Source organism: Thamnophis elegans, chromosome 11, assembly GCF_009769535.1.
Source record: "Thamnophis elegans isolate rThaEle1 chromosome 11, rThaEle1.pri, whole genome shotgun sequence".
Classification (NCBI taxonomy): Eukaryota; Metazoa; Chordata; class Lepidosauria; order Squamata; family Colubridae; genus Thamnophis; species Thamnophis elegans.
Window position 1 is genome coordinate 55905580 of NC_045551.1, and position 26878 is coordinate 55932457.

Sequence of the window (26878 nt, forward strand, 5' to 3'; positions counted from 1 at the left end):
AGCTTTATTGACCATGTGTGATTGGAAATGAGTGGAGTAGAATAGAAGTAGAGTAGCTTTATTGGCCATGAGTAGAGTAGGAGTAGAGGAGCTTTTTTGGCCATGTGTGATTGGAAATGAGTAGAATAGAGTAATAGTTGAGTAGCCTTATTGACCATGTGTGATTGGAAATGAGTGGAGTAGAATGGGAGTAGAGTACCTTTATTGGCAGTGTGTGATTGGAATTGAGTAGAGTAGAATAGTTTTATTGGCCATGTGTGTTTGGATATTAATGGAATGGAATGGAATTGGGAATGGGAATAGAATAACAGATTTGGAAGAGATCTTGGAGGTCTTCTAGTCCAACCCCCTGCTTAGGCAGGAAACCCTACACCATTTCAGGCAAACGGTTTTCCAATCTCTTCTTTAAAACTTCCACAGGTTCGCCATCACGGCCCTAGAGCATGTTGTTTTATTTTATTTTATTTTATTTATTTTATTTATTTTATTTATTTTATTTATTTTATTTATTTTATTTATTTTATTTATTATTTTATTTATTTTATTTATTTTATTTATTTTATTTATTTTATTATTTATTTTATTTATTTTATTTATTTATTTATTTTATTTATTTATTTATTTTATTTATTTTATTTATTTTATTTATTTTATTTATTTTATTTATTTTATTTTATTTATTATTGTATTTATTGTATTTATTGTATTTTATTATTTTATTTTATTTATTATTTTATTTACTTTATTTTATTTGTTTTGTTTTAATATATTATTTTGTATTTTATTCTATTCTATTTATTTTTTTATGGATGGATGGATGGGTGGGTGGCTTCATGCCTGTTTCCCCTAGAGCATGTTATTTTCTTTGTTTCATTCATTCATTCATTTATGTCCCACCTTAATCAGTTGTACAATAAACTCAAGGAGGCAAGTGTATCCAATAGACCTTCCTCCTCCTCCGATTTGCCCCCTAACCACCAACCTTGTCGGTGGATTGGACTCCGAGAGTGTGACTGGCCCAAAGCCACCCAGCTGACTTTCAGGGGTCTGTTGAGCTCGGGGTCTGTTGCTTTCTAGAACGAGCTTATAGAAAGAGCTCAGAAATAAATGAGAAGTCCAGATGAAGGTGGTTCTTCTTACAGGATATTTAAAAGAAAAGCCGCCATTCTTTTTTTTAATAGTTTTTATTGAACATTTTCAAGTTTTAAAAAAAACAACTAAAAAAGGAAAAGGAAAAAAACCAAGAAAAATACAAACACAAATACAAACAGATAAAAACACAAATAGCATAACAATATAATATAATTTTACAGCTTCCCGTATCAGCATGCTTAATCTGTTTTTGTAGTTTACTGTTTGATTATTGCCTTCTCGTAGATTTTAACAATTCTATCTGCTAATGTAATAATTATATTGTAATCTAATAGTATAATGCATGTCATCAAATTTTACATACATACATTTTTCTTCATATTATAATTAATAACTTTTACAACTTTTATTTCTTGTTTTGGCTTCTATTCTCTAGCCCCACGAGGGTGAACCTATGGCACATGTGCCAGGGGTGGCACATGGAGCCATTTGTTAGTGTACATGAGGTGTTGCCTTCTCAGCTCCAGTGCTCATGCATGTGCTGGCCAGCTGACTTTGGCCTTCTTTTTCAGCTGTTTTTTGCCCTCCTGAATGCTCTGGAGGGCAAAAAACGGCCCTAAGGGCAAACCAGGTTCTTAAATTAGTAACACAGTTGTTAATCTGGCTTCCCCGTTGACTTGTCAGAAGGTCGCAAAAGGGGACACACACACACCCAGGACACAGCAATGGTCGTAAGTATGAAACAGTTGCCAAGCACCTGGATTTTGCACGCATGATCATGGGGATGCTGCAAAGGTAACTCTGACAAATTGTCATGTCACATTTTTCAGTCTGTTGTAACTTTCAAGTGTCACTAAATGAAGTGTTGTAAGTCGAGGTACTAAGGTTAGACAGGAATCAATGAAGCTAGGTCATAGCTGACCATGAAGTGCAGGCCAGGAAGGTCCTTCTGGGACCAGGTAGATCTCACAAAGTTTCCCTCTTGCGTTGCCGCAAATCTTTTGTCAGCTCAGCTCCTCGAAGAAGTGAGAATAGCTCCCCGCAGTCGTCCAGGGATTCCAGCTTATCAACCGTGTCCACGATGCTTTCGGCCACTTCTGGGGAGACCGCGGCAGCAGCATTGGCATGGAACTTCTTCACCAAATCCTCGCGGCTCAGGGGCTTCCTCCAGTGCCCATAGAAGGTTTCGCAACGCTCTGCCCAGGTGTCTCCATCCTGGAGGATGATTTTGACTCCGCAGTAAAGGCTGTTGAAGCTGGGGAGGTTATCCGGAGAATGCTCCAGGCTGGTTTTTTGGAGGAGGTCATTCAACTCCGGCCTGGACAGTCTCTGCGGCGTGAAGGATTCGACTGAGATGAAGCCATCCAGCAGCGCTGCGCAGGCGGCAAACTGAAAGGAGTGCCTGGCTTCGTGTTCGGAAGAAGGAAATGGCCGATCGACATATTTAATACTGGGGACATCAAGCACGATGGCCTTGATGCGGGTAGTGGGCAGAGGTTCCCCACTCCGGGCAAGATGCTTCCTTACCGCCAGGGCAGCTTCGGCCATCCAGTGTGTCCCCAGATGCGCCGGGAAGCTCTTGAAGGCCACGTCTTGTTGGTCCAGCAACCAAGAGTAGGACTGGAGGCTGGGCAATGTCTGAGGTAGGTAATCCATGTAAAAGGCCCCAAAGCCTGACTCGAGGTCCAGAATCCGCTTGCTGGCTTGCAGGCCCAGAGAGGCTAGGAGAGCCGCTTCCACACCGTGCCGGCTGGCGTTGCCCATGTGAAGCGGTTTGGTCTGCGTGGCTGCGTTGGCCAGTGGGGCACCAGCATAAGAGGCGGCTACCGCCAGGGCTTCCTTGCACTTGCGTTGGTCGAGGCCCAAGAGCTTTGCGGTGGCTGCAGCGCTTCCCATGGTGCCAAGAATGGAGGGCGGGTGGAACCTGGAAAAATCAAAATAACATCCGTGAGCAGAAGAAAGGCCGTGAGGACCAGTTCTGTGGACAGAGGATTTTCTGTGGACCCAAGGGGGCATAGTTTTACATGCTGCCTTCAATCCGCGGATGGGCTGCGCATGTTTACACATCCTGGTTTCTGGCATGCCGTGGACTACTGCCGGCCCACAGACTGGTGGGTTAGAGACCCCTGACCTACAGAACTCTCCTTCTCGACATTCCTGGTGAATCCCTCAGCCTGGAAAGTTTGACTATAAGTAACTTTTTTCAATGCTGTTGTAACTTTGAATGGCCACAAAAAAACTGTTGTAAGTCAAAGACTGTACATCACCTAAGCGCAAAGAGAACAATAGTTTGTGTCCCAGCAAGGGCTGCCAATAAATGATCTGCCACATCTGATCTAGTGGTGGGTTCCAGGTGGTGCACCCCGGTAGGGGTGTACCGGTGGCAGCTGGGAGCAGCGGCCACTGTACCGGAACAGTGTTATGGTGGGCCCACCCTCCCACCCTTCATTCCTTACCTGATTTTAAGCCAACCGGGCTGTTTGCACACACACGGGCAGCATACGGCACCTGCACGATCTCCACTGAGCAGCTGGAATGTTGCAGGGCGGTGGCATGTGCTGTGCGTGTGCAAGAGGTGGGCACCCGGCCCCATCGCAGTGTACCGGTTGCGACGGGATCTGGAACTCACCCCTGATCTGGTCCTCAAGTAATGACCATCTAACAAAGAAGCCCACTCGGCTTAGATAGGAATAAAGGAAGCTCGGACGATGCTAGATTAGAGTCGTGGCTGACCATTAAGCCCCCACCAGGAGGGTCCTTCTGGGGCCTGTTTTAGAACAAGTTAAACAAAACAAAAACAGACCTTTTAGGAAGATTGCTGGCCTCCTTGGAGAAGGTCATCAGTCTGCCTTGCACCTCGATCCCAACATTGAAAGCCAAGAGCAAGTCGCAGCCAGACACCCTTTGTTTTTCGGCCACACCTTCGGCAGCAGCCATGAGGGATGACAACACTGGCCCCGACGGATGGGTGGTGGGATGCCATGTATCGTCAAAATCCATGGAGTGTATCTGTGAAGGGGGAAGCAGAGGAAGAGAGAAGAAATTTTGAGTCGGGGGAGTTGCAACTGAGGTAAGGGCTTCACCTTCTCTCCTGCATTTTCAGCCCACTGGGGGATCATCTCCCTTGTGCCGAAATCAAGATGATCAAGGTTTCTCATCAAGGCCATCTATAGCAGTGATGTCAAACTCGAGGCCCATGGGCCGAATCTGGCCCCCAATGGGGTTGGATCTGGCCCATGGGGAGTGTGAAGAGAAAAGATGAGGCCAACTCAGCTTCAGCCGGGTCTACCCAGTACAAAAAGAAAACATGCCAGAGGTTTGGGGAGTGGCATCAAGCTGGCCATGCCCACCTGGCTGGCCACCCCCACCCAGTCGCCCACGTCCAGCTGCCCCCCCCAAAGGTCAACCACATCTCTGATACGGCTCTCAATGAAATTGAGTCTGACACCTCTCATCTATAATGAGGGTGAAGCAAAATGCCAATAGACAGCAGGAAGTTCCAAGGAAGAGAAACCTAATTAAATCCAGCAGGTGATATTCCTCTCCTGCCCTCTTTTCTCTTCTTAAGGGATATCCCAAAAGGAAATTACTGGGCACAATGATGGGAGAAACACCTCACCACCACAATCACCCAACCCAAATCCTGACTCTGGGATCCTAACGTTCCCCGTGTGGGGCCTGTATAAAGTTCTGCAGTGCCCATTGAGGTTCGGAACATATTCCGGGCTCCTTGTTGGGTAGACAAAATTAGGAAAGACGCCTACATAACAGAGGTGAGTTGCTCCCGGTTCGACCCAAATCAGGTGAATCGGTAGTAGCGGTGGTAAGAAGCTCCACCCTCCCACCTGGATTCGCAGAAGCACGCGCCCAACCACACCCGATCCGGTAGTAAAAAAATTGGCAACCCATCACTGCTACACAGGTCACCTTGAGCTGACATGAAAAACTGACTGACAACTGACAAGAGTGACTTATAACCACATTTCACGTGATTGCAGCATCCCCATAGTCACATTGCCAACATTTGAAAAATGGCACATATGTATGTATGACGATTCCACAGCTCCCAGCATGCCCCCGCTTAGAGTAAATGGATGGAGTAGTGGCCCCAGCTACTTTCTCCCGCAAAAACTAGGTGGAATCAGAGGGTGGTAGGGAAGGAGTACCAAGGGCTTCTTACCGCCACACCATTCACCAAGGCTGCGTAGAGTGGAGGCAGCTTGAGCGTTGAGCATCCCCAGACAGAACTGGATGAATCCGAGCTGTAAATCTGAAAAAAAAATCACAATCTTGTTTGGGAGGAACTTCTGCATATGAAATAAAACAACTACTTCTCTTTATTATTTCCCAGGCTCATTCCACCAAGAGCATCAAGCACAAGGAATCAGGAACCAGAACAGAGTCCAAAATACTACGAGTTTATTCCAGGCAACAAGAATCTGATCTATTAATGGTCAAGGCAAATTGGTCCACAAGCAATGAGCAGATGCTCCAAAATTCAAGAGTATCGGGTTCAAGACAGTTAAATAAACCAGGATAAAGTTCAAAAGTACTCCAAGTTTATTCCAAGCAACCCTATACACAAGAATCTGATCTACTAATGATCAAGGCAAATTGTTGCACAATTTGTATGGGGTGTTGTTGCACAACAGTGTATCCATCAAGTCCAAGACCAGAATAAAGTAAACCAGGATAAAGTTCAAAAGCACTTCAGGTTTATTCCATGCCATAGCAATAGCAATAGCAGTAGACTTATATACCGCTTCATAGGCCTTTCAGGCCTCTCTAAGCAGTTTACAGAGAGTCAGCATATTGCCCCCAACAACAATCTGGGTCCTCATTTTACCCACCTCGGAAGGATGGAAGGCTGAGTCAACCCTGAGCCGGTGAGATTTGAACCGCTGACCTGCTGATCTAGCAGTAGCCTGCAGTGCTGCATTTAACCACTGCGCCACCTTGGCTCTTTGTATGCCATCTATACACAGGAATCTGAACTACGAATGGTCAAGGTGGATTAGCACCAATAAGAGTCAACGGACTTCAAGGGAAGCTGGACTTTGGTCTCTTACGGCAGCGTAGTGACTCCAAACTGATGGTGCATTTGACCCTGCTCTCCGGCTTAGCTTGGTTATCTCCTACAAAGAGGACAACTGCAAGGGGACCTACTCCCTCTTACACAGAACTTACCTGCACAGATCTCCATCATGGACGAGTTGGATGCTGACCAAAGGCAGCAGTTTGATAATGGACTCCATGTTTGCTATTATTGGGGATGGGGGAGGAGGAAATCAGGCTATTTTCCTTGGGGAGGAAAAGGCTCCCTCTAGCTGGAGGAAGGGGCTGGCGCATTAGCTCATCTATCCCATGCCAGCCCAACCAGGAAGAAGAATCCTGAGGTGGAGAATTGATATATCCCTTTAGGTAAATGGAGGAAAGAAAAGGCCACTTTGTGCTAATCTCCATTGGGGAAAGAAATAGCAATAAAGATAATCTGTGGCAAAAAATACATGGCTGTTATCTTAAAACGGGAGTGGAACTACGGCCCTTTGAGGACCTGTGGACTGCAACTCCCAGAATTCTTAAGTCAGCCATGCTGGCTTAAGAATTCTGGGAGTTGAAGTCCACAGGTCCTCAAAGGGTCATAATTTCCCACTCCTGGCTTAAAAGATCATCCAAATAACTGCCTACGCCAAAAGGTATCAATGAAGATCAAGTGAGGTGCTATTACCTCTCTATAAAGCCTTAGTAAGACCATACCTAGAATACTGCATCCAGTTTTGGTCACCACACTATAAAAATGTGTTGAGACTCTAGTTAAAAGTGCAGAGGAGAGTAACCCGAATGATTAGGGAACTGGAGGCTAAAACACATGATGAACGGTTACAGGAACTGGGCATGGCTAGTCAAGTGAAGAGAAAGACCAGGGGAGAGATGATAGCAGTGTTCCAATATCTGAGAGGCTGCCACAGAGAAGAGGGGGTCAAACTATTTTCCAAGGCACCCGACGGCCAGATAAGGAATAATGGATGGAAAAACTGAACAAGGAGAGATTCAATCAGGAGAAATGTTCTGACAGTGAGAGCAATCAACTGATGGAACAGAAGTTGCCTTCAGAAATTGTGGCAGCTTCATCAGTGGAGGCTTTCAAGAAGAGACTGGACTGCCATTTGTCAGAAATAATATAAGGTCTCCTGCTTGGGTGGGGGATTGGACTAGATGACCTACAAGGTCCCTTCCAACTCTTGTTAATCTGATTTCAGAGAAGAATTAAGACAACAGATCCTCTTACCTTGCTGTACTGGATGAGCTTCTGGAAGACGTCAGTTCTGGTGCCCACCAGACCGACTCCCAAAGTATCCAAAATCATCCGTTTGCTCCTGTGAACGACTCGGTCGGTCAGGTGGCTTGGATTCAACCCGTGGATCACATTCGCAAAGTTGCCCGTAATGTTCTGGCAAAGAGAAACCAAAGTGTGACAGGCATGTTTCTCCTCCCCCGCCATTTTCTCCAGACCCTAACCTGTTTGTTTATTTGTTTGTTTGTTTATTAGACTTATATACCGCTTCATAGGGCTTTCAGACCTCTCTAAGCGGTTTACAGATTTTTAGCAAATTGAGTCAGCAAATTGCCCCCACAGTCTGAGTCCTCATTTCACCCACCTCGGAAGGATGGAAGGCTGAGTTAACCTTGAGCCGGTGAGATTTGAACCGCTGAACTGCAGATAACAGTCAGCTGAAGTGGCCTGCTGTACTGCACCCTAACCACTGCGCCACCTCGGCTCCTCGGATCCATCTGTTTGGATGGATCTTTGCAGAAGCTAATCAGAGCTTGCCCTTGGCCTGCAACTGTCCGTTTAGTCACCATCCAAAGTCACAATGGCACTGGAAAAGGGGACCTCTGATGGTTTTCCACTCTTGGGACCATTGAAGTCTCTCTGTGGTCAGGTGATCGAGATTCAGACCCTTGGCAACTGACATGTACTTTTGACGGTTCTGCTGTCCCGGGGGGGCCTTGGGATTCCCTTTTGGGACTTTCTGACAAGAAAAGTCAATGGGGAAGCCCAAATTCATTTAACAACTCTATTACTAACTTAATAACTGCAACCAGGGGTGCTACCGGTTCAAACTGGCTCGTTTGAACCGGTAGCAAAAAATGCTAAAGTTCGCTTGAACCATAGTTTAAAAAAAAAGCTTTAAAAAGTGGGGGCTATGAGCCGTGTGATCGTCGGAAGCTTCCCCCACCCCCACTTTTTAAAGCATTTTTAACTACCTATTTGTCAGAACTGGTAGTAAAAATGCTTTAAAAAGTGGGAAAAAGTTGGCCATGCCCACCCAGTCACATGACATCCCCCAAGCCACGCCCACAAAACCGGTGGCAAAAAAAAATAGATTTCACCACTGACTGCAACAATTCACTTAACAACTGTGGCAAGAAAAGTCATAAAGCGGGGGGGGCACCTGCTTAGCAACCATCTCGCTTAGCAACAGAAATGCTGGGCTCAGTTGTGATCATAAATCAAGAACGAGCTGTAATACCCTGTGCATTTCCTTCCTGCTGGCCAGCCACCCCAATGGAGCAGAAGCACGATTCTATCAGAAAATGAAAAAAAAATTTTTGGTTCCGATAACTTTCATTTCTGCCTCCTGTCTGATAACATGGAGCAGTGAGGCTGATGGAAGTGCCAAATTTTATTTTTATTTATTTTTAATTTGCTTGTTTGTCAAACGTGTGCAAGATAGCAGGCATAAGTATGAAGATGAGCATGGATGAAGGAAGTAAATACAGATGAATGGGGACGGGGGGGGGGGAACAGGGACATTAGGCACACTGGTGTGCTTATGCACGCCCCCTATACGGACCTGTTAGGAATGGGGTGAGGTCCGTTTTGACCCACACTTCGCTCTTGCCCTGTTTTTTTTTTTAATTGAAAATTTAAAAAGATTTTACAAATATTTACCTACCCTCCCCTACCCTCCCCACCTGAAACCTCCCCACCACCACCACCCCCGCAACTTCCCAGAGCAAATACAGGGTGTAAATCTTTAACAATCATATTCTAAATCTTAAAATAAAACTTTTGTATCGTCCTCACTTGTACTTTAACTCCTCTTCTGTTAGGCTAACCCTAAACAAATCATGTCATTCCTTGCTTCTTCAATCATAGGCTATCTGGAGTGCTCTTGCCCTGTTTTTGAAGGCTGAGGTTGGATGGTCTCTACCTCACCTAGCTTCAAAGTCCTGGTAGTTTTGCCAACAACATTGGCCATGGCAATAGCACAAACCTGTGGGAAGCCCATAATGTTAACCTTGGCCCTGCGGGCGCTGCCTAGAACTCAGGAAGCTGCTTCCTTCCCATTCTGACACAGCTCAACCAGTCTGTGTTGGTCTCTGATGGGCCTCTCAGATCTCAAGGACCATTTCCCCAAATCTCTGTTACTTGACTCTACTCAAAAGCCAACATAGATTATCATATTTTTTGGAGTATAAGACGCTCCGAAGTATAAGATGCACCTAGATTTTGGGGGAGGAAAACAAGGGGAAAATATCTGCCTCCCAGCAATTTGCTTCCTTGCAACAAACAGTACAGACAATTTACACTGTTTGTGGTGTTATATTTCAGACTATACTTGTACAGATGCTGTCAAAATTGATGTGCTTTCTGGAAGTATAGTTATTCTCTGCTATTTAAAAGAATAGCACTTGTTAAAACAATAGCACTGGGCCTCTTCAGATCAAGCATTTATTTTAAAAAGCTTCTTCATTTTGTTAAGTTCTCTAGAACAATAATAAAGCAGTCTTTAAAAAATAAGTCTGATAATTTGAACATTCTATAGGCATTTATAGTTGTTGACTTGCCTCCTTGCAGCAAACAGCCTGATTAGCACAAGAAAACAAAATCTGCCTCCCGGCAATTTGCCTCCTGGAGCAAACAGCAAGTTTCACTTTCAATTTCTCCCGATCATCAGTTGTTAGAGACTGCTATGGTTTATTGAAGCCTCCACAAGCCCCTGTTTGCTGCAAAGAGGTAAATTGCTGGGGACAGAGACCAAAAGGTTGGAGCCGATGGGTGGGTGGGGCTACATTCAGTGTATAAGACGCACCCAAATTTTCACCCTCTTTTAGGGGGGAAAAGGTGCGTCTTATACTCTGAAAAATACGGTAGGTCTGTCACCTCCTGTAGACAAAGCCCCACGTCCTTCCCTGCCTAAGCCCCCTGTCTCCTCTGCTTCAGCTGAAGCATCCATACCTCCTCCTGGAAGCAAGACACGGAAGAACCTACCTTGGCCCACATGATGCCACGGATGATGTCCTGTCCCTTCAAAGCGCAGGCTGGAGAGCACTGAACCTCTTCCTTTTATACATGTTGGAGGAGTGATGGGCGGCGACTACCAATGGCCTTTCAACATCTGCAATTTTCCCTGCTCGACATGGCTCTTTGGCCACTGCTGCCCCGAATTGCAACAGGCTCTGTCGCTGTGTTAACAGCAAGTCACGTGCTGAGTCAGACAAAATGATTTCAACTTCCAAAAAAGCCTTGTGAGTGACGCAGAGTTAGGCCCCCACCTATCCCCGGGGCGCTTGTGTGTTATGAAAGGACACAGCTGGAGGGGAGTCCCCAAGCCTCTTTCACAAGTGAGGCTTTCCTGGCTAAGGACCCAACGGATATTTATAAGGATTCCCACAGTAGCAGCGACAGCAGCAGACTCTACGTCTTGTCAGCCTGATGGCCAAAATGCAGCTATAGTCTTCGACTTACTACCACAATTCAGCCCAGTGTTTCTGTTCCTAAACGAGACGGTTGTGAAGAGACTTTTACCCTCTTGAACGGCCTTGCTCGCCATCGCCGTAAAGTGAATCCCGGGAGTGATTCAGTTAGTAACATGGTTGTTAAATGAATCTGGTTTAGCCATCAACTTTGCTCATGAGAAGGTCGCAAAAAACAGGATCACGTGATGCCGGGACACTGCAACTGTCATAAATGTGAGTCAGTGGCCAAGTGTCTGAATTTCAATCACATGACCCTAGGAATGCTGCAGCGGCCGTAAGGGTGAAAAACGGCCCTAAGCCCCCTTTTTTCAGTGTTGTAACTTCAAACAGTTGCTAAATGAACTGTTGTAAGTAGAGGGCTACTGGTATATGTCTCTCTGCCAGTGGTAAGTGGCAGAAGGAGCATCTCTTGATCCATCCACGCATGGTCCAAAATGATGCAGCCCAACTTAAGACATCTGATTGAGCCTTCTGCTCATTTGTTTTAAACCTTGATGAAAGTGTTTTTTTTTTTTATTTCAACCGCCTCTGGCAGGTGTCCGTCATTTGGGCAGGGAGTCCAAAGTCTGAAAGATAGTTTCACAGAGAAACCTATCCAAAGGGTTGTGAGATGTTGAGAGTAGAAGAAGGAAGAGAAAGGTTTTATCCATGGAAACCATTCGCCGCCTGAGCTGGAAAATCGGAGTTGTTCCATCCAGTTCAGTTGGGGACCATCTCAGCTGCTAAAAAATCTGACTGTGGGTTCTTGTTGTGGCCCGCCAGCAGCCAGTGGAGCTGGCAGCAGATTCGGACAGTGAAGAGGTTGGGGAGGAACATGGGCCAATCCTGGAGTCTGGGGAAGGCTCTGATGAGGGCTCTGTGTCAGAGGCAGAGACGGGGCCAGAGCTGTATGCCAGTTATCAGCTGCCTGCAGAGTCAGACATCAGTGAGGCAGACGAACAGCTGGAGCCTGTTCCCAGTGTGTGCATGCGCAGAGTTGCCAGACGAAGGGAACAGCTAAGGAACAAGAGTCGAGTTGGGAGTAAGGCCACAGGTGGACAGAGAATGGCCCCTTCCAGAGGAAATAAAAGTGGAGAAAAAGGGGAGTGGAGTTTGCAGGAGACAATTAATTCATTCCTGCATTCTTGCCAAATATTGCGGTGTCTGAAAGATATCGGCCTGGCCACTCTCCAAGCCTGATAAAGTTCGGTAATTGTGAACTCTCTTGAAAGACTGTGGGTTGGGACTTTGCTGGAGAGGAATTGACTGTAAATTAAATAAAAGGGATTTATCGGGACGAGGACTCGGCTTCGTGTTGCTGGGGAAGCCTAGCTCAGAACAGTTCCTAGAATGTTCTGAACAAGGCCAGCAGCTGCACCAGTGAAAAAAGTCAACTTTTATTCATTAAACCTTGGTTTGCTCTTTCTGCCTTTCATCGTAGTGTTGTAGGAGACAAGGTAGCTGAGCCCGGAGGTGGCATCAAATGCATCATCAGCCTGGAATCTCTACATCTCATAATAGACCTAAATTCAGCCTCTCTTTGACGTCCATTGACTTTTATGTGGCACCAATTTGCCTTGATCATTAATACTCTGGGTTAGATTTGCCACCTCGCTCGCGTGTTCTCCTCACTTCAGTGCCAGCCTGCCATGGATGATGGGGAGGGGAGGGAAGCCATTTGGAATGGTTCCACCACAAAACTGCGCTCGACTAAACCGCGTCCGACTAAACCGCATAGCTGACATCATCAACAGGGCGACCACAGCGCAGAGACAGAAGCACGCTGTAAACCCTAAACCTAAAATTAACCCCTAAACCTAACCCTAACCCTAATCCTAACCCTAACCCTAACCCTTAACCTAACCCTAAACCTAACCCTAACCCTAACCCTTAACCTAATCCTTAACCTAACCCTAAACCTAACCCTAATCCTTAACCTAATCCTTAACCTAACCCTAACCCTAACCCTTACCTTAAGTTGAATGGGCTTGCTTTCAAAGCGCTATTTAAAGCGCCCTTTCTCTGCGCTGGCTGTTGTCGCCCTATTGATGACATCAGCGACGCGGTTTAATCGGGCGCGGCTTAGTCGAGCGTGGTTTTGACGGGTCACGATTTGGAAGTGGGGAAAGGAGCACCTCCAAAGTACTTTGTGCCGGCCGGAGGCAACATATCAAGGACAGCCAGCCAGAGAGAAGAATGCAGCTGCATTCCAAGGATGGCAGTTCCAAAAACATCTGGTTTGAATATGGTTAGAATTATGGGGATCAGTGGGAAAGCAGGACTGGGAAACAAGGGTCTTCACTAGGGAATTGGTGTGGGAACCTCCGACCTGGCTTTGCTTTGCTGTACTTCATTTGACTTTAGTAAAACTATGCCTCACTCCAAAAATGTAGTCACAGGGGCAGGACTGACACTCCGATTCTTGTATATTGGCAGCTTGAAATAAACTTGCAGTACTTTTGAACTCTGTCCTGCTTCCTTCTTCCTTCTTCCATTTGACAAGTGTGTACCTCTTGGCTACGTTTTGTGCCAATCCAGAAAGCAGGTAAATTCATAAATTTACTTTCTGTCAATTATGACAGCGGAGGCATTGTTGTCTTAAGCAGGAGATCCAAAATCTCCCCTGCTCCCAACTCATTAGCCAAGCCAAACCCAAGCCCCGAGTCCCAAGCCCCAGGCCCCAAGGCCAAGCTCCGAGGCCCAAGCCCCAGACCCAAGCCCCAGGCCCAAAGCCCCAGCCCCCAAGGCCAAGGCCCAGCCCCAAGCCCCAGCCCCAAGGCCCCAGCCCCCAAGGCCAGGCCCCAAGGCCCAGGCCCAAGTCCCCAAGCCCCAGGCCCCATGTCCAAGCCCCCAGCCCCCAAGGCCCAGGCCCAAAGCCCCAAGGCCCATCCCCAGGCCCCAACGCCAAGCCCCTAGCTCCAAGCCCCAGCCCCCAGCCTCCAAGCCCCAGCCCCAATGCCCCATGTCCAAGCCCCCAGCCCCAGGCTCCAAGGCCCAAGGCCCAGTCCCCAAGGCCCAGGCCCAAGGCCCCAACGCCAAGCCCCCAGCTCCAAGCCCCAGCCCCCAGCCTCCAAGCCCCAGCCCCAATGCCCCATGTCCAAGCCCCCAACTCCAGGCTCCAAGGCCCAAGGCCCAGTCCCCAAGGCCCAAGGCCCCAATGCCAAGCCCCCAGCTCCAAGCCCCAGCCCCAAGGCCCCATGTCCAAGCCCCCAGCCCCAGGCTCCAAGGCCCAGGCCCAAGGCCCCAGCCCCAAGGCCCCATGTCCAAGCCCCCAGCCCCAGGCTCCAAGGCCCAAGGCCCAGTCCCCAAGGCCCAGGCCCAAGGCCCCAACGCCAAGCCCCCAGCTCCAAGCCCCAGCCCCCAGCCTCCAAGCCCCAGCCCCAATGCCCCATGTCCAAGCCCCCAACCCCAGGCTCCAAGGCCCAAGGCCCAGTCCCCAAGGCCCAAGGCCCCAATGCCAAGCCCCCAGCTCCAAGCCCCAGCCCCAAGGCCCCATGTCCAAGCCCCCAGCCCCAGGCTCCAAGGCCCAGGCCCAAGGCCCCAGCCCCAAGGCCCCATGTCCAAGCCCCCAGCCCCAGGCTCCAAGGCCCAAGGCCCAGTCCCCAAGGCCCAGGCCCAAGGCCCCAACGCCAAGCCCCCAGCTCCAAGCCCCAGCCCCCAGCCTCCAAGCCCCAGCCCCAATGCCCCATGTCCAAGCCCCCAACCCCAGGCTCCAAGGCCCAAGGCCCAGTCCCCAAGGCCCAAGGCCCCAATGCCAAGCCCCCAGCTCCAAGCCCCAGCCCCAAGGCCCCATGTCCAAGCCCCCAGCCCCAGGCTCCAAGGCCCAGGCCCAAGGCCCCAGCCCCAAGGCCCCATGTCCAAGCCCCCAGCCCCAGGCTCCAAGGCCCAAGGCCCAGTCCCCAAGGCCCAAGGCCCCAATGCCAAGCCCCCAGCTCCAAGCCCCAGCCCCCAGCCTCCAAGCCCCAGCCCCAATGCCCCATGTCCAAGCCCCCAACCCCAGGCTCCAAGGCCCAAGGCCCAGTCCCCAAGGCCCAAGGCCCCAATGCCAAGCCCCCAGCTCCAAGCCCCAGCCCCAAGGCCCCATGTCCAAGCCCCCAGCCCCAGGCTCCAAGGCCCAGGCCCAAGGCCCCAGCCCCAAGGCCCCATGTCCAAGCCCCCAGCCCCAGGCTCCAAGGCCCAAGGCCCAGTCCCCAAGGCCCAGGCCCAAGGCCCCAACACCAAGCCCCCAGCTCCAAGCCCCAGCCCCAGGCCAATCCTTATTATGGTCATGAAACAGCACAATTCATTCTTCAGTTTGGAGAACAGAGAGCTCAGCATGTGTACAATTGAGGTCCAGAGAACTTTCCCCTCATGATCTCCACTAAGAACGACTCTACGGGTCCCACCTCAAACTTGTCTGTTCCTCTCGTTTCCCACCACCCACCTTAGTCCTTCTTCTCTTTTCTTTCAGACTGTCTTCTGGGTAGGGCTGCGTTTCTCCCGCAAACACGAGGTTTCCTGTAAAAGTTTGAACTTGTGAAACTCCCTTGAACACGAAAGGATGACTTTCTTCACGCCAGTTTATCCGTTTCACTTTCAGGTTGCCTAACGTTATGCCATCCCAACTTCTCCTTTTTATGACCTCCAAAATAAATGGTTCACAGGCCAAAAAGCCCATTGCAAGATAGGAATCTTGTGTGTGTGTGTGTGTGTGTGTGTGTGTGTTTGTGTGTGTGTGTGTGTGTATGTGTGTGTGTGTAACTCTCTCTTTAGACATCTAGGATCCAGATTAACCTACATTTTACACAGAACTCCTGAGAGATAAGAGGGTTTTTTCTTCTCTAACCATCAGAAATTCTGGAGTGACTTGTCACAAGTCAAAAAGAAAAAAAAAGCATAGCAATTTAAGTATCGAAGCGGGCAAGAGATGATGGAGAGATGATTTTTCTTTTTTTGGTGTTGTTTTGATATGCTTCTCTTTTCCTCTCTTTCTTTGTAAGTATATGACATGATTAGAAGTTAGGTAGAATAGAAAAAAATGTTTTTTTTTTTTTAACAAAGGATGACATTATTAAAAGTTAGAATAAGAGACAGAAATAAGAGAAAAGGGGAATATTAGTGTATACAATAGGTACAACAGACACTAGGGATGGTAAACAAAGCAATCCAAACTGTACCTTATAACCTTTTAAATGGAATAACAATAGTATAAGAATGGCAAAGAAAAAGAATAACTCTGTGAATGTATACCTATAATTGTATGTGAGAGAGTAAATGACAGTAAGAATATAAAGCACAATATAGGTAAACAATATTTGGTTATAAATAGCTAAGTACAAATAAATATAGAATTGTACATAAAAATGGATAACGAATAAGGAGACCATGAATGCAAGATAGAAATGTATAGAAGGGAAAACACTAACTGCAAAGAAACCAATACGGAACTGCTGTATGATATACGATGGAACTTATTGTTCCTATGTTGTTTTAAGACGTGGGTCTGTTTTTGCTGATGTGTTTATGTGTTTAAAATGAAAATTCATATAGAAAAAAGAAGTTAGGTAGGATAGAAAAAAATGTTTTTTTTAACAAAGGATGACATTATTAAAAGTTAAAATAAGAGACAGAAATAAGAGAAAAGGGGAATATTAGTGTATACACTTTTATATAATAATTTAAGAGCAATAAGAAGAGAAAACGTGGAATAATCAAACAGTGACAGATTGTAACTTTACATAAATATGTATTACTATTAGAAATACATAAGTTGGTTGAAAGTAATAAGTATGATTAATGCTATTAGTTTTATTTTGTATTAGAATGTATGACACCCATGGGATGTTTGTAAAAAATAAAAATAAATTAAAAAAACTTTTTAAAAAAGAAATTCTGGATTCATGCATTGAAAAGGGACATGCTAGTTTTCTGAGCAGTGAGACCTTCACAGTTCAAGGGTAAACCTTTTGTAAATGTGTCTTATTTTCTCATACAAATGAACCAGAAGCAGAGGGGGCTACTAACTGTCCTCCCAAGTTGGACTGCAAATCTGTTGGAGTCACAAATGTAAGGACAGTTGACAACCTGGGTTCACCAGGATGTTACCATTCCCTAAAATTCCCTCTAGACAACAAGGAGGAGGAGAGGAGAAGGAGGAGGAGAAAAAGAGAGGATGGAGAGGAGAAAGTCGAGGAAGAGGGGGGGGGGGAGAGAGATATACTTCAAGGAGCTTGTTTGTGCAATCATTAAAGTTAGTAGATGGAAAATACAGAGAATATCTCTTATTGATTGTACTTTCATAGAGACTAACTTGATTTTGTACTTAATTACGGCAGCAAGACTGTTGGTGGCGCAATACTGGAAGAAGGAAGATTTGCCTACTATTCAAGAATGGACATTAAAAGTCACAAACTTAGCAGAGATGGCTAAAATATCAGCATATCTTAAGGACCACTCAGATGTGAAATATAAGCTGGAGTGGAGAAGATGGATTGACTATATTCAAAATAAATACGGGACTAAGAAATTCCAGATAGTTTATGACTGAAAAGGCAAGGAATGATATAATCTGTTTAGCGTTAGCCTAACAAAAGAGGAGTTAAAGCACAAACGAAAGAGGATACTAACTTTCTTTTAGTTTATTTTAGAATATGTTTGTTAAAGATTTATACCCTGCATTTGCTCTGGGAAGTCGGGGGGGGGTGGGGGGGAAGGTTGGGAGGGGTTTGGGTTTGGGTGGGGAGGGTGGGGGAGGGGAGGTAAATATTTGTAAAAGCTTTTAAAAAAAAATTCAATTGAAAAAAATGCTTCTCCCATGAAAAAAAAAAGAAATAATAAGGAAAATACAGAGAATATCTCAAAAACAGCCTTCCGGCAAAACACTATTTTCATACACACACACACACACAGACACATAACACACACACACACACAAACACATCAGCTAGAGCTTCTGCAGAAAAGATTAAACATAGATACAGCCCCAAACACCCTTTCGTCTCTTGACCAATGATGGCTGCGTGATGGCTGACGATTTCCTTTCTCTTTTGTCTTTTCCAACCCTGGGAGAAATGCATGAAGTCTATTGTTTCTCAAGGAGATCTGTTTTGTAACTGTAGAGATCAAGGATCGGAATCAAAGCCAGGATAGATAGGTCTCCCACTAGATGTCTCAGAGATTTAGCGTTCTTAAGATTTCTGGTGAATAGATTCAAGTAGAATGGTAGATCAAATTCTTCTATTTGCTTTTTCATTTCAAAAACATTCATATTTACTTCAACCATTGGTCCAACAGGGTGAAATCCCCACCACAAGTGACATCATCTAAGCCTACAGGTCCTCCCATTAGTTTTCCTTGATTCTCAAGGTTGAGTCCCATATTCAGATTCAAAAGGGTTTGGCTCTCATAGCAAGAGCACTTAGATGTATATACGGCTTTACAGTGCTTTAAGTGGTTTACAGAGTCATCTTATTTCCCCCAACAATTTGGATCCTCATTTTACCCACCTTGGAAGGATGGAAGGCTGAGCCAACCTTGGTGAGATTCGAACTGCCAAATTGCAGGCAGCCGGCAGTCAGCAGAAGTAGCCTGCAGTACTGCACTCTAACCACTGTGCCACCGCGGCTCATAGTATCATTCTACAGGCTGGAAGGGATATTTTGTGAAATCCACAGGGTCTTCTATGCACATTCAATCTAGACTTGAAGGAGCAGCTTTCTGTGCCACTTAATGGGAACGAGGACCATGAATTCACCTACTAACCATGGCTCCTCCAGATTTTTCACCCAGCCAGGCAGCCGAGTCCCAGGCTTGAGGGTCTGGTCACTAGAGAGCTGCTTTGTTGAAGGAAGGGAAGATCGCTGGGGAGAGAACTTGGTGAAAGTTTAAACAGATAATATATCTTGATACAGACAAGGCCCCATAACCGGATGATGGAGGCTAAAGGTAGCCATTAACTTCTGATATTATAGCAGAAGCATTTAAAGGAATTTGTGGGCTACCCTCTGCAGAAGAGGAACCAGCCCCAGGAACAGGTTTTTTTTGCTGTCGCTAGCGGAACAGAAACACAGCAGATTAATAACACATGGCAGAAACCTCTACTTCAAGCACATGGTTTAACACAGCTCTTGATAAATGTCGGTCCTATGCATTGGGAAAGGGTTTTCTGTTTCATTTGGTAGCTATCTAAAGGAAAGGAGGAGGAGGAGGAAGCGGGGGGAATGAGGAGGAGGAGAGGAAGAAGAAAAGGAGGAAGAGGAAGAAGAAGAGGAGGAAGAAGAGAGAATGAGTAGGAGGAGGAGAAAGAGAGGGAGAAGAAGAAGAGGAGGAGGAGGAAGCAGGGGGAATGAGGAGGAGAAGGAGAAAGATAGGAAGAAGAGGAGGAGGAGGGGGAAGGGGAATGAGGAGGAGGAGGAGGAGGAGGAGGAGGAGGAGGAGGAGGAGGAGGAGGAGGAGGAGAAGAAGAAGAAGAAGAAGAAGAAGAAGAAGAAGAAGAAGAAGAAGAAGAAGAAGAAGAAGAAGAAAAGAAGAAGAAGAAGAAGAAGATCCCACCACTTTTTAAAAACTGGTCCCAAAAGAAGATTTACTGCCTCTTAATAAATATAAAATGAAGAGGAAGCTTTCCTTGACTTCTTAAAAAGGAAAAGAGAGAGAAGAAATCTGAAGTTTGATGGTGGCGTGGAAACTCTTGACTGTCAAAAGGTGAGTCACCCTCCTGTCTCCGCCGTTTCCTTCAGCACTTCTGAGAAGGCTGACAGCTCCGTCCCTTTCATCCATCGAAAGTGGTTGGTCCAAGGCCAAGTCACCTCCAGCCTCACCATTCAGAGGTGGGAAATGGGGAGGCCGGGCCAAGAGCCCCTCTTCTGGTTTTCCACTTGCGTGCCATGTTGTAGCTTCCCAGGCTCGTCGCACTTGCAAACAGTAAGTATGGTGTACTGTAGAGCAGTGGTAGTCAACCTGGTCCCTACCGCCCCCTAGTGGGCATTCCAGCTTTCATGGTGGGTGGTAGGGGTTTGCTGTAACTCTGCTTTATAAATTTTATAAAGTAAAGTTACTTCCCTACTTTATAAATCACCATTACTGTGGAACCGGTGGGCGGTTAGAAAATTTTACTACTAAGAGATACAAAAGTGGGTGGTAGTTATAAAAAGGTTGACTACCCCTGGTGTAGAGTGTCCTTCTTGGGCAGGGGGTTGGACTAGATGACCTACAAGGTCCCTTCCAACTCTGTTAATCCGTTAAAAACAGATCCTGGTTTGCTTAAATTAAAATCCATAACGAATTCTTTGTGGCATCCCCCGAACGTGTCCTCATCTGCCTCCTCCGCCTGTTCCTGGAAAGTGCCTCTCCCATATTTTCCTAGCGGGGTGCACCCTGCCCACGGAAGGGTCTCTTCCCCAGCTCATTCCATGGTGGATTGGAGCCTTGAGGGTCTCTCGGGAAGGGCGAGGAAGGATCTGCATGCCAGCATTTGGTCTCGGAAGGGAAAGGAGACCTGGGGGGGGGGCTTATTTCCTAATTCTGTTGTGGCTCTTGGTTGTCCTTTCTGGAGATAGCGGGAGCAGCTCCAGAGGGAATCTTCTCCCTCAAAAGGATGGCAAATATTTGGCTTCCTAATGGTCGGCTGCTGATCAGAATAATTTGCCCCTGTGATTTTTCTCCTCCGTTCAGAATCCCACAAGGCAGCCTTCAGGGAAAGGAGAAGCCTGTGTTGGAGTGGTGAAGTGCGTTCTCTCTCTCTCTCTCTCTCTCTCTCTCTCTCTCTCTCTCTCTCTCTCTCTCTCTCTCTCTCTCTCTCTCCCTCCCTCCCTCCCTCCCTCCCTCCCTCCCCCCCCCCTCTCTCTCTCCCTCTCTCTCTCTCTCTCACACACACACAGAATGAAGGAGAGAGAGAATGAAGGAGAGAGAGAATGAAAAAGAGAGAATGAGATAGAGAAAGAATGAAGGACAAAGAGAGAAAGAAAGTGATACAGAGAATGGGAGAAAGAGAATCAAAAAGAATGAAAGAGAGAGAGAATGAGAAAGAATGAGAATGAAAGAGGGAGAATGAAAGAGAATGAGATAGAGAAAGAATGATAGAGAAACAATGAAAGAGAATGAAAAAGAGAGGATGAAGAAGAGAATGACAAAGAGTCTGAAAGAGAGAGGGAATGAAAGAGATAGAATGAGATGTGAGAGAGAATAAAGGGAGAATGAGTGTCTGAAAGAGAGAGAGAATGAGAGAAAGAATAAGAGAGATACAGACACAAAGAGAGAGGGTGAAATAGAGAGGGAATGAAGTAGAGTGGGAATGAGAATGGAAAAAGAGAATGAGATAGAAAAAATGAAGAAGAAAGAGAGAAAGATGAAAGTAATACAGAGTATGAGAAAAAGAGAAAATGAGAGAGAGGAGAAAGAATAAAAGAGAGAGAATGAGAAAGAGAATGAGAGTGAAAGAGGGAGAATGAAAGAGAATGAGATAGAGAAAGAATTAGAGAAAGAAAGAGAATGAAAGAGAGAGAGAATGAAGGAGAATGAGAGTCTGAAAGAGAGAATGAATGAAAGAGATAGAATGAGATGTGAGAGAGAATAAAGGGAGAATGAGTGTCTAAAAGAGAGAATGAGAGAAAGAATAAGAGATACAGACACAAAGAGAAAGAGAATAAAGTAGAGAGAGAATGAGAATGAAAAAGAGAGAATGAGATAGAAAAAAATGAAGGAGAAAGAGAAAGATGAAAGTAATACAGAGAATGGGAAAAAGAGAAAAAAATGAGAGAGGGGAGAAAGAATAAAAGAGAGAGAATGAGAAAGAGAATGAGGTAGAGAAAGAATGAGAGAGAATGAGAGAAAGAATGAGAAAGAGAGAGGATGCACATCCTTAGTTATAATTAATAGAGGAGGCAGACCTGCTCATATATACATAATACATTAAAGAACCATCTTTAGTTGTAATTTGGGTCTCCGAATGGCCCCCAAATCTGTTTCTACAATCCCTCCTTTCATTCCTGTCTTCCACATTGTGCGATTTTTCACGTATTGTTGTTGACCTTCTGGATGCTGTGAGTCTGATTACCTGAACTCAGAGAGACACGCTGACCCTAATCATCCTTCATCGGGGGTTGCAACTTGTCAAATACACCAGTAACGAGAGACTGGCTGCCAGACTGGCTTGTGAAATTGGTCTGTTTCTTCAAGTCTGTAGAGATTCTCAGGTCTGTTTCTTCAGTGTCACCAGCAGAGGGCAGCAACTACCCACAGTTAACCAACATTGACTAATTCCGGAGCAAAGCCAGACAGATCCTGGTTAATTCTCCCAAGGACGAATGGCCTGGGAACCCCAGGCTGGATACCCGTGTCCTAGAAGAACACAATGGCTAACGGTCAGCCCTTCCTTGCTTCTGCCAAGAGGGGCAGCAAGCGTTGACCTCCAAGCAGTTCAAAGGTCTCTTAGCTTTTCTGATGTTAAGGTAAAGGTTCCCCTCACACATCTAGTCAGGCTAGTCGTTCCCGACTCTAGGGGGCGATGCTCATCCCCGTTTCAAAGCCGAAGAGCCAGCGCTGTCCAAAGACGTCTCTGTGGTCATGTGGCTGGCATGACGAAACACCGAAAGGCATGGAACGCTCTTACCTTCCCACCAATGGTGGTTCCTATTTTTCTACTTGCATTTTTATGTGCTTCGAATTACTAGGTTGGCAGAAGCTGGGACAAGTAATGGGAGCTCACTCCGTTATGCGGCGCTAGGGATTCGAACCGCCAAACTGCCACCCTTTCTGATCGATAAGCTCAGCGTCTTTGCTAGTTATTTATTCCTAAAGGTCAACTTTGGGGGGTGTTGGGGGGGGAGAGACACCAGCTCTTCCTTCTGATAGCCCAGCTTGCCTGCTTGGACCCTGAAGAGATTTTTCCTGGGAAAGGAGATGCCCTCCCAACATGGGCTCTGCCAGCTTCCTTGACCCCTTCCTCTGCTGAAAGACAACCAAAGATGCTGTAATGCCTCCAGACGAAAGGATGTTCCTCATCTCGCTGGACCTCACTAGCAATTCGTTTTGGTAGTGTTCTGCTTAACGTTGGCTCTCTAGGTGCTGGGATCCCTCTAGCCAGGCGCCTTGGCTCCTTGGGCTTTCCACGTTCAAATGAATTTGAGGAGCTCCCAGTTCCTTCCTGTCCCAGAGTTGCATCATTCTAGTCTGAGCTCTGTGGTCACCAAATCTGCTCTATCACTTTTTCCTGGGGTGGGCTTTCTCTCTCTTTTCCTTCCTTCCTTTTTTTTTTCTTTCTTTCCTTCCTTTTCTTCTATCATTCTTTTTTAATGCTTCCTTCCTTCCTCTCTCCCTTCTCTTTCTTTCTCTTTTCCTTCCTTCCTTTCCTTTCATTCCTTTCCCTTTTTTCTTCCTTTTTCTTCCTTCCTTTCCTCCCTCCCTTTCTTCTTTCTTCTTTCTTTTCTTGTTCTATCCTCCCTCCCTCCCTTTCTTTCCTTTCTCTCTTTCCTTTCCTTCCTTTTTTTTTCTTTTCCTTCTCTCTTTTTTCTTTTTCCTTCCTTTTCTTTTTATCATTCTTTTTACTGCTTTCCTTCCTTCCTCTCTCCCTTCTCTTTCTTTCTCTTTTCCTTCCTTCCTTTCCTTTCTTCTTTCATTCCTTTCCTTTTTCTCTTCCTTTTTCTTTCCTTCTTTCCTTCCTTCCCTTCTTTTTCTTTTTTCTTTCTTTCCTTCCTTTTCTCTTATCATTCTTTTTTACTGCTTTCCTTCCTTCCTCTCTCCCTTCTCTTTCTTTCTCTTTTCCTTCCTTCCTTCCCTTCCTTCCTTTCCTTTCTTCTTTCATTCCTTTCCTTTTTTCTCTTCCTTTTCTTTCCTTCCTTCCTTTCCTCCTCCCTTTCTTCTTTCCTCTTCCTTTCTTTTTCTTTCTTGTTTTCTTGTTCTTTCCTCCTTCCCTCTCTTCTTTTTCCTTCCTTCCTTCCTTCCTTCCTTCCTTCCTTCTTTTCTGAGATTTCCTGACATGCATCCTTAGTCAGCCTGCATGAGAAGTCCAGCTGCAAAGACTGAAGATAAAAAGCTCAAGGAATACAAGTTCATGACCAGGCTGAACCAAGGGAGGAGTCAAACATGTCATCAGTCTGGAGCACCTTCGCACCCACCAGAGACCGAAGTCTAGCCCACCTTGAATTCTATTGACTATTATCTATCACCAGTTTGGTTTGAACATTAATAGTTCCAACCTTTGTAGAAGGTGTGCGCCTGCATTAAACCTGCATTTGTTCAAACCTCCTTGGCTGCTGATTTCTTGTGCCTGGCAGTTCACCTCCACTCCAAAAAAAGCACGTTAGGGAAATTCCTTTCTTGAAGAGGTGGCTGATTCCAGTGCTCTTTGCTTGTTATTTTCAACTATACCTATTTTAATTGTTTTGTTGGAAGAAATTTCCTTCTGGGTTCGGCTCCAAATGTGGAAAAGACACTGGAGACATGGAGGCTGCTCGGAAATATGGTTTAATGGTGGACAGGACCACACGGCTTGAGTCCTGAACAGAAAAGGAGGACCACATGCTTCAATGTTGGGTGAAGAAGAAGAGAGCTAGGGAACCTCTCTGTTTCCTGCTCTGTGTAAGAAATGTATTCTGATTGGTTGTCAGACTCCCATGGGGCCATGCAGTCAGACTCCCAGGAGAGCATGAGTTTCCAGATGCCACATGGTGAGTTTCTGTGAAAGGCTGATACTACCTTTATTATGTAAGTAGACTACTCAGGCTTTAATGGCCCCTGACAAAGGGGGGTGGGCAGGAAGCTGCAGGGAGTACTTTGTCTTTAAAACATGTTTCTCCCTTTTCACATCGACGGAAATATAATATTCTGCCCTTTTCAGTATTTCCTAGGATATTTCATTCTTCTAGGAGAGAAGAGAGACCGCCTACTGCCGCATCACCTCCACACGACCTCGTAGATCTCATCGATTAGGCCTCCTCGAGTTCCATCCGCTGGCAATGCCCGACTGGCAACCACGTGGAGGAGAGCCTTCTTGGTGGTAGCTCCGACCAATGGAACGATCTCCCCGTGGAGATTCATACCCTCACCACCCTCTTTATGCACAGACCTTCCGCACAGCCCTTAGATCTGGCTCTCCCGTCAGGGTCCTGGGGCTCTAACGATTGTAACCTGCCCGAATGTATGAAGGTTGTGTTTTAATCATGTATTGTCTTATATGTAAAAGTCTGTTTTTTCCCCCCTTCCTTTGGATTGTGAGCCGCCATGACTCCCCCCAGGGAAAAGGGCGGCCTATAAATAAACCGTAAACTAAACTAAACTAAACTAGGAGAGGGCTGGGTTTTAACTTCCTACAGTTTTAAAAGAGTTTCACCTTTAATCAGTTGCATGGCTTTTCTGAGGCATAGCAATTTCACTCACACAGTCCAAATATGGAAAAACTGAACTCTTATCTAAGCAGGCAACCACCACACACAAACAAGTTATGGCAGTTACTGATAGATGGGAGGGTGTAGCTTTAAGAAGAGAAGTGCATTTCTCCTTATTTTACCTGCCTTCAGGCCTATAATGCAGCATACACACCTGTGTCTGTAGCAGAGAAATTTGTGAGTTTTTTGCAGCTTCAATCAGAATATTTGCAACACCCTCCCCTCAACTCTAGAAGACCAGAAAGTAATAAAGGAGATTAATTAACACAATAAGGTACTGGAGGTTACTGGAGAGGGGTGCAGAGACTATGGATGGCGAACTTTCCGGAATCCAGAAGTGGAAACTAGCTGTTGGATTAGGGGAAAGCCCGGAGAAATGGGTAGACAAAGCAGATAACAAAATAACAGAGTCGGGAAGGGACCTTGGAGTCTTCTAGTCCAACCACCTGCTCAAGCAGGAGACCCATGTAGGAAGTTAATTTTTTTCATCACCCTACAACAATTCAGACAAATAAGTTGTCCAATCACTTCTTAAAAACCTCAGTATTGCAGCACTCACAATTTAACAGATCAACAGAGTTGGAAGGGCCCTTGTAGATGTAGTCCCAACATCCCTCCCTGCATCACCCAAGCAGGAGACCCTATACCATTTCTGACAGATGGCAGTCCAGGTCTCTTCTTGAAAGCTTCCAGGGATGAAGCTCCCACAACTTCTGAAGGCAACTTCAGTTCCATTGGTTGATTGTTCTCACTGTCAGAAAGTTCCTCCTTATTTCTAGGCTGAATATCTCCTTGTTCAGTTCCATCCATTATTCCTTGTCTGGCCTTCAGGTACCTTGGAAAACAGGTTGACCCCTCCTCTCTGTGGCAGCCCTCAAATATTGGAATACTGCTATCATGTCGTTCCCGCAATCGTTCTTCATAAGTTCACATCCCGTCCCCTAACCCTCCTGGGTTGCTCTTTCTCTGCACTTTTTCTAGAGTCTCAACATCTTTCTGGAGGCAAGCCACTGGTGTAAGGCATCACCAGAGAAACCTCTAGAGGACCGAATATGCTTCTTATGATCTTGACCAATGTATCTTGTCTTTTTATGTACACTGAGAGCATCTCAGTATTGAGAGACCGCCTACTGCCAATCACCTCCATTCGACCAATTAGATCTCACCGATTAGGCCTCCTCCGAGTTCCATCTGCGGTCAATGTCGACTGGCAACCACGCGGAGGAGACCTTCTCGGTGGCAGCTCCGACCCTATGGAATGATCTCCCCGTGGAGATTCGTACCCTCACCACCCTCCAGACCTTCCGCACAGCCCTTAAAAACTGGCTTTCCTGTCGGCCTGGGGCTAAAGATTGCAACCCGCCCGAATGGTATGAATGTTGTGTTTTAATGATGTATTGTTCTATATGTTAAAAGTTTGTTCCCCCCCCCTTTTTAAGTTGTAAGCCGCCCTGAGTCCCCCCAGGGAAAAGGGCGACATATAAATAAACTTAAATACAAATACAAATACAAATCTGCACCAAAGAAAAATTCCTTGTGTGTCCAATCACACTTGGCCAATAAAGAATTCTATTCTATTCTATTCTGTTCTGTTGTGTTCTGTTCTATATCTATGTTCTGTTCTATTCTATATTCTGTTCTATCCTATCCTCTATTCTATCCCATCCCGTCCCGTCCCACCC

General features: G+C 46.1%; 1 protein-coding gene across 1 annotated transcript; it reads right to left on the reverse strand.

Moving 5' to 3' along the window:
* Positions 1-1900: 1900 nt before the first annotated feature.
* Positions 1901-10419, reverse strand: ACOD1 (aconitate decarboxylase 1). The gene is made up of 5 exons (XM_032226072.1): positions 10373-10419; positions 7382-7543; positions 5273-5362; positions 3896-4101; positions 1901-3016 (listed from the first exon to the last, which is right to left on the reverse strand). The coding sequence occupies exons 1-5, from the start codon at positions 10382-10384 to the stop codon at positions 2059-2061; spliced, it is 1428 nt and encodes a 475-aa protein (XP_032081963.1). The 5' UTR covers positions 10385-10419; the 3' UTR covers positions 1901-2058.
* Positions 10420-26878: the final 16459 nt, after the last annotated feature.

What these genes read in the sequence shown, in the direction of transcription:
- ACOD1 (XM_032226072.1), bottom strand. An exon ending in CCTTGGTGAATGGTGTGGCG is followed by an intron (nt 4,102 to 5,272) that starts GTAAGAAGCCCT and finishes CCCCCTTCACAG; the next exon opens with ATACACTCCATGGATTTTGA. An exon ending in GCCAGCAATCTTCCTAAAAG is followed by an intron (nt 3,017 to 3,895) that starts GTCTGTTTTTGT and finishes TGATTTTTCCAG; the next exon opens with GTTCCACCCGCCCTCCATTC.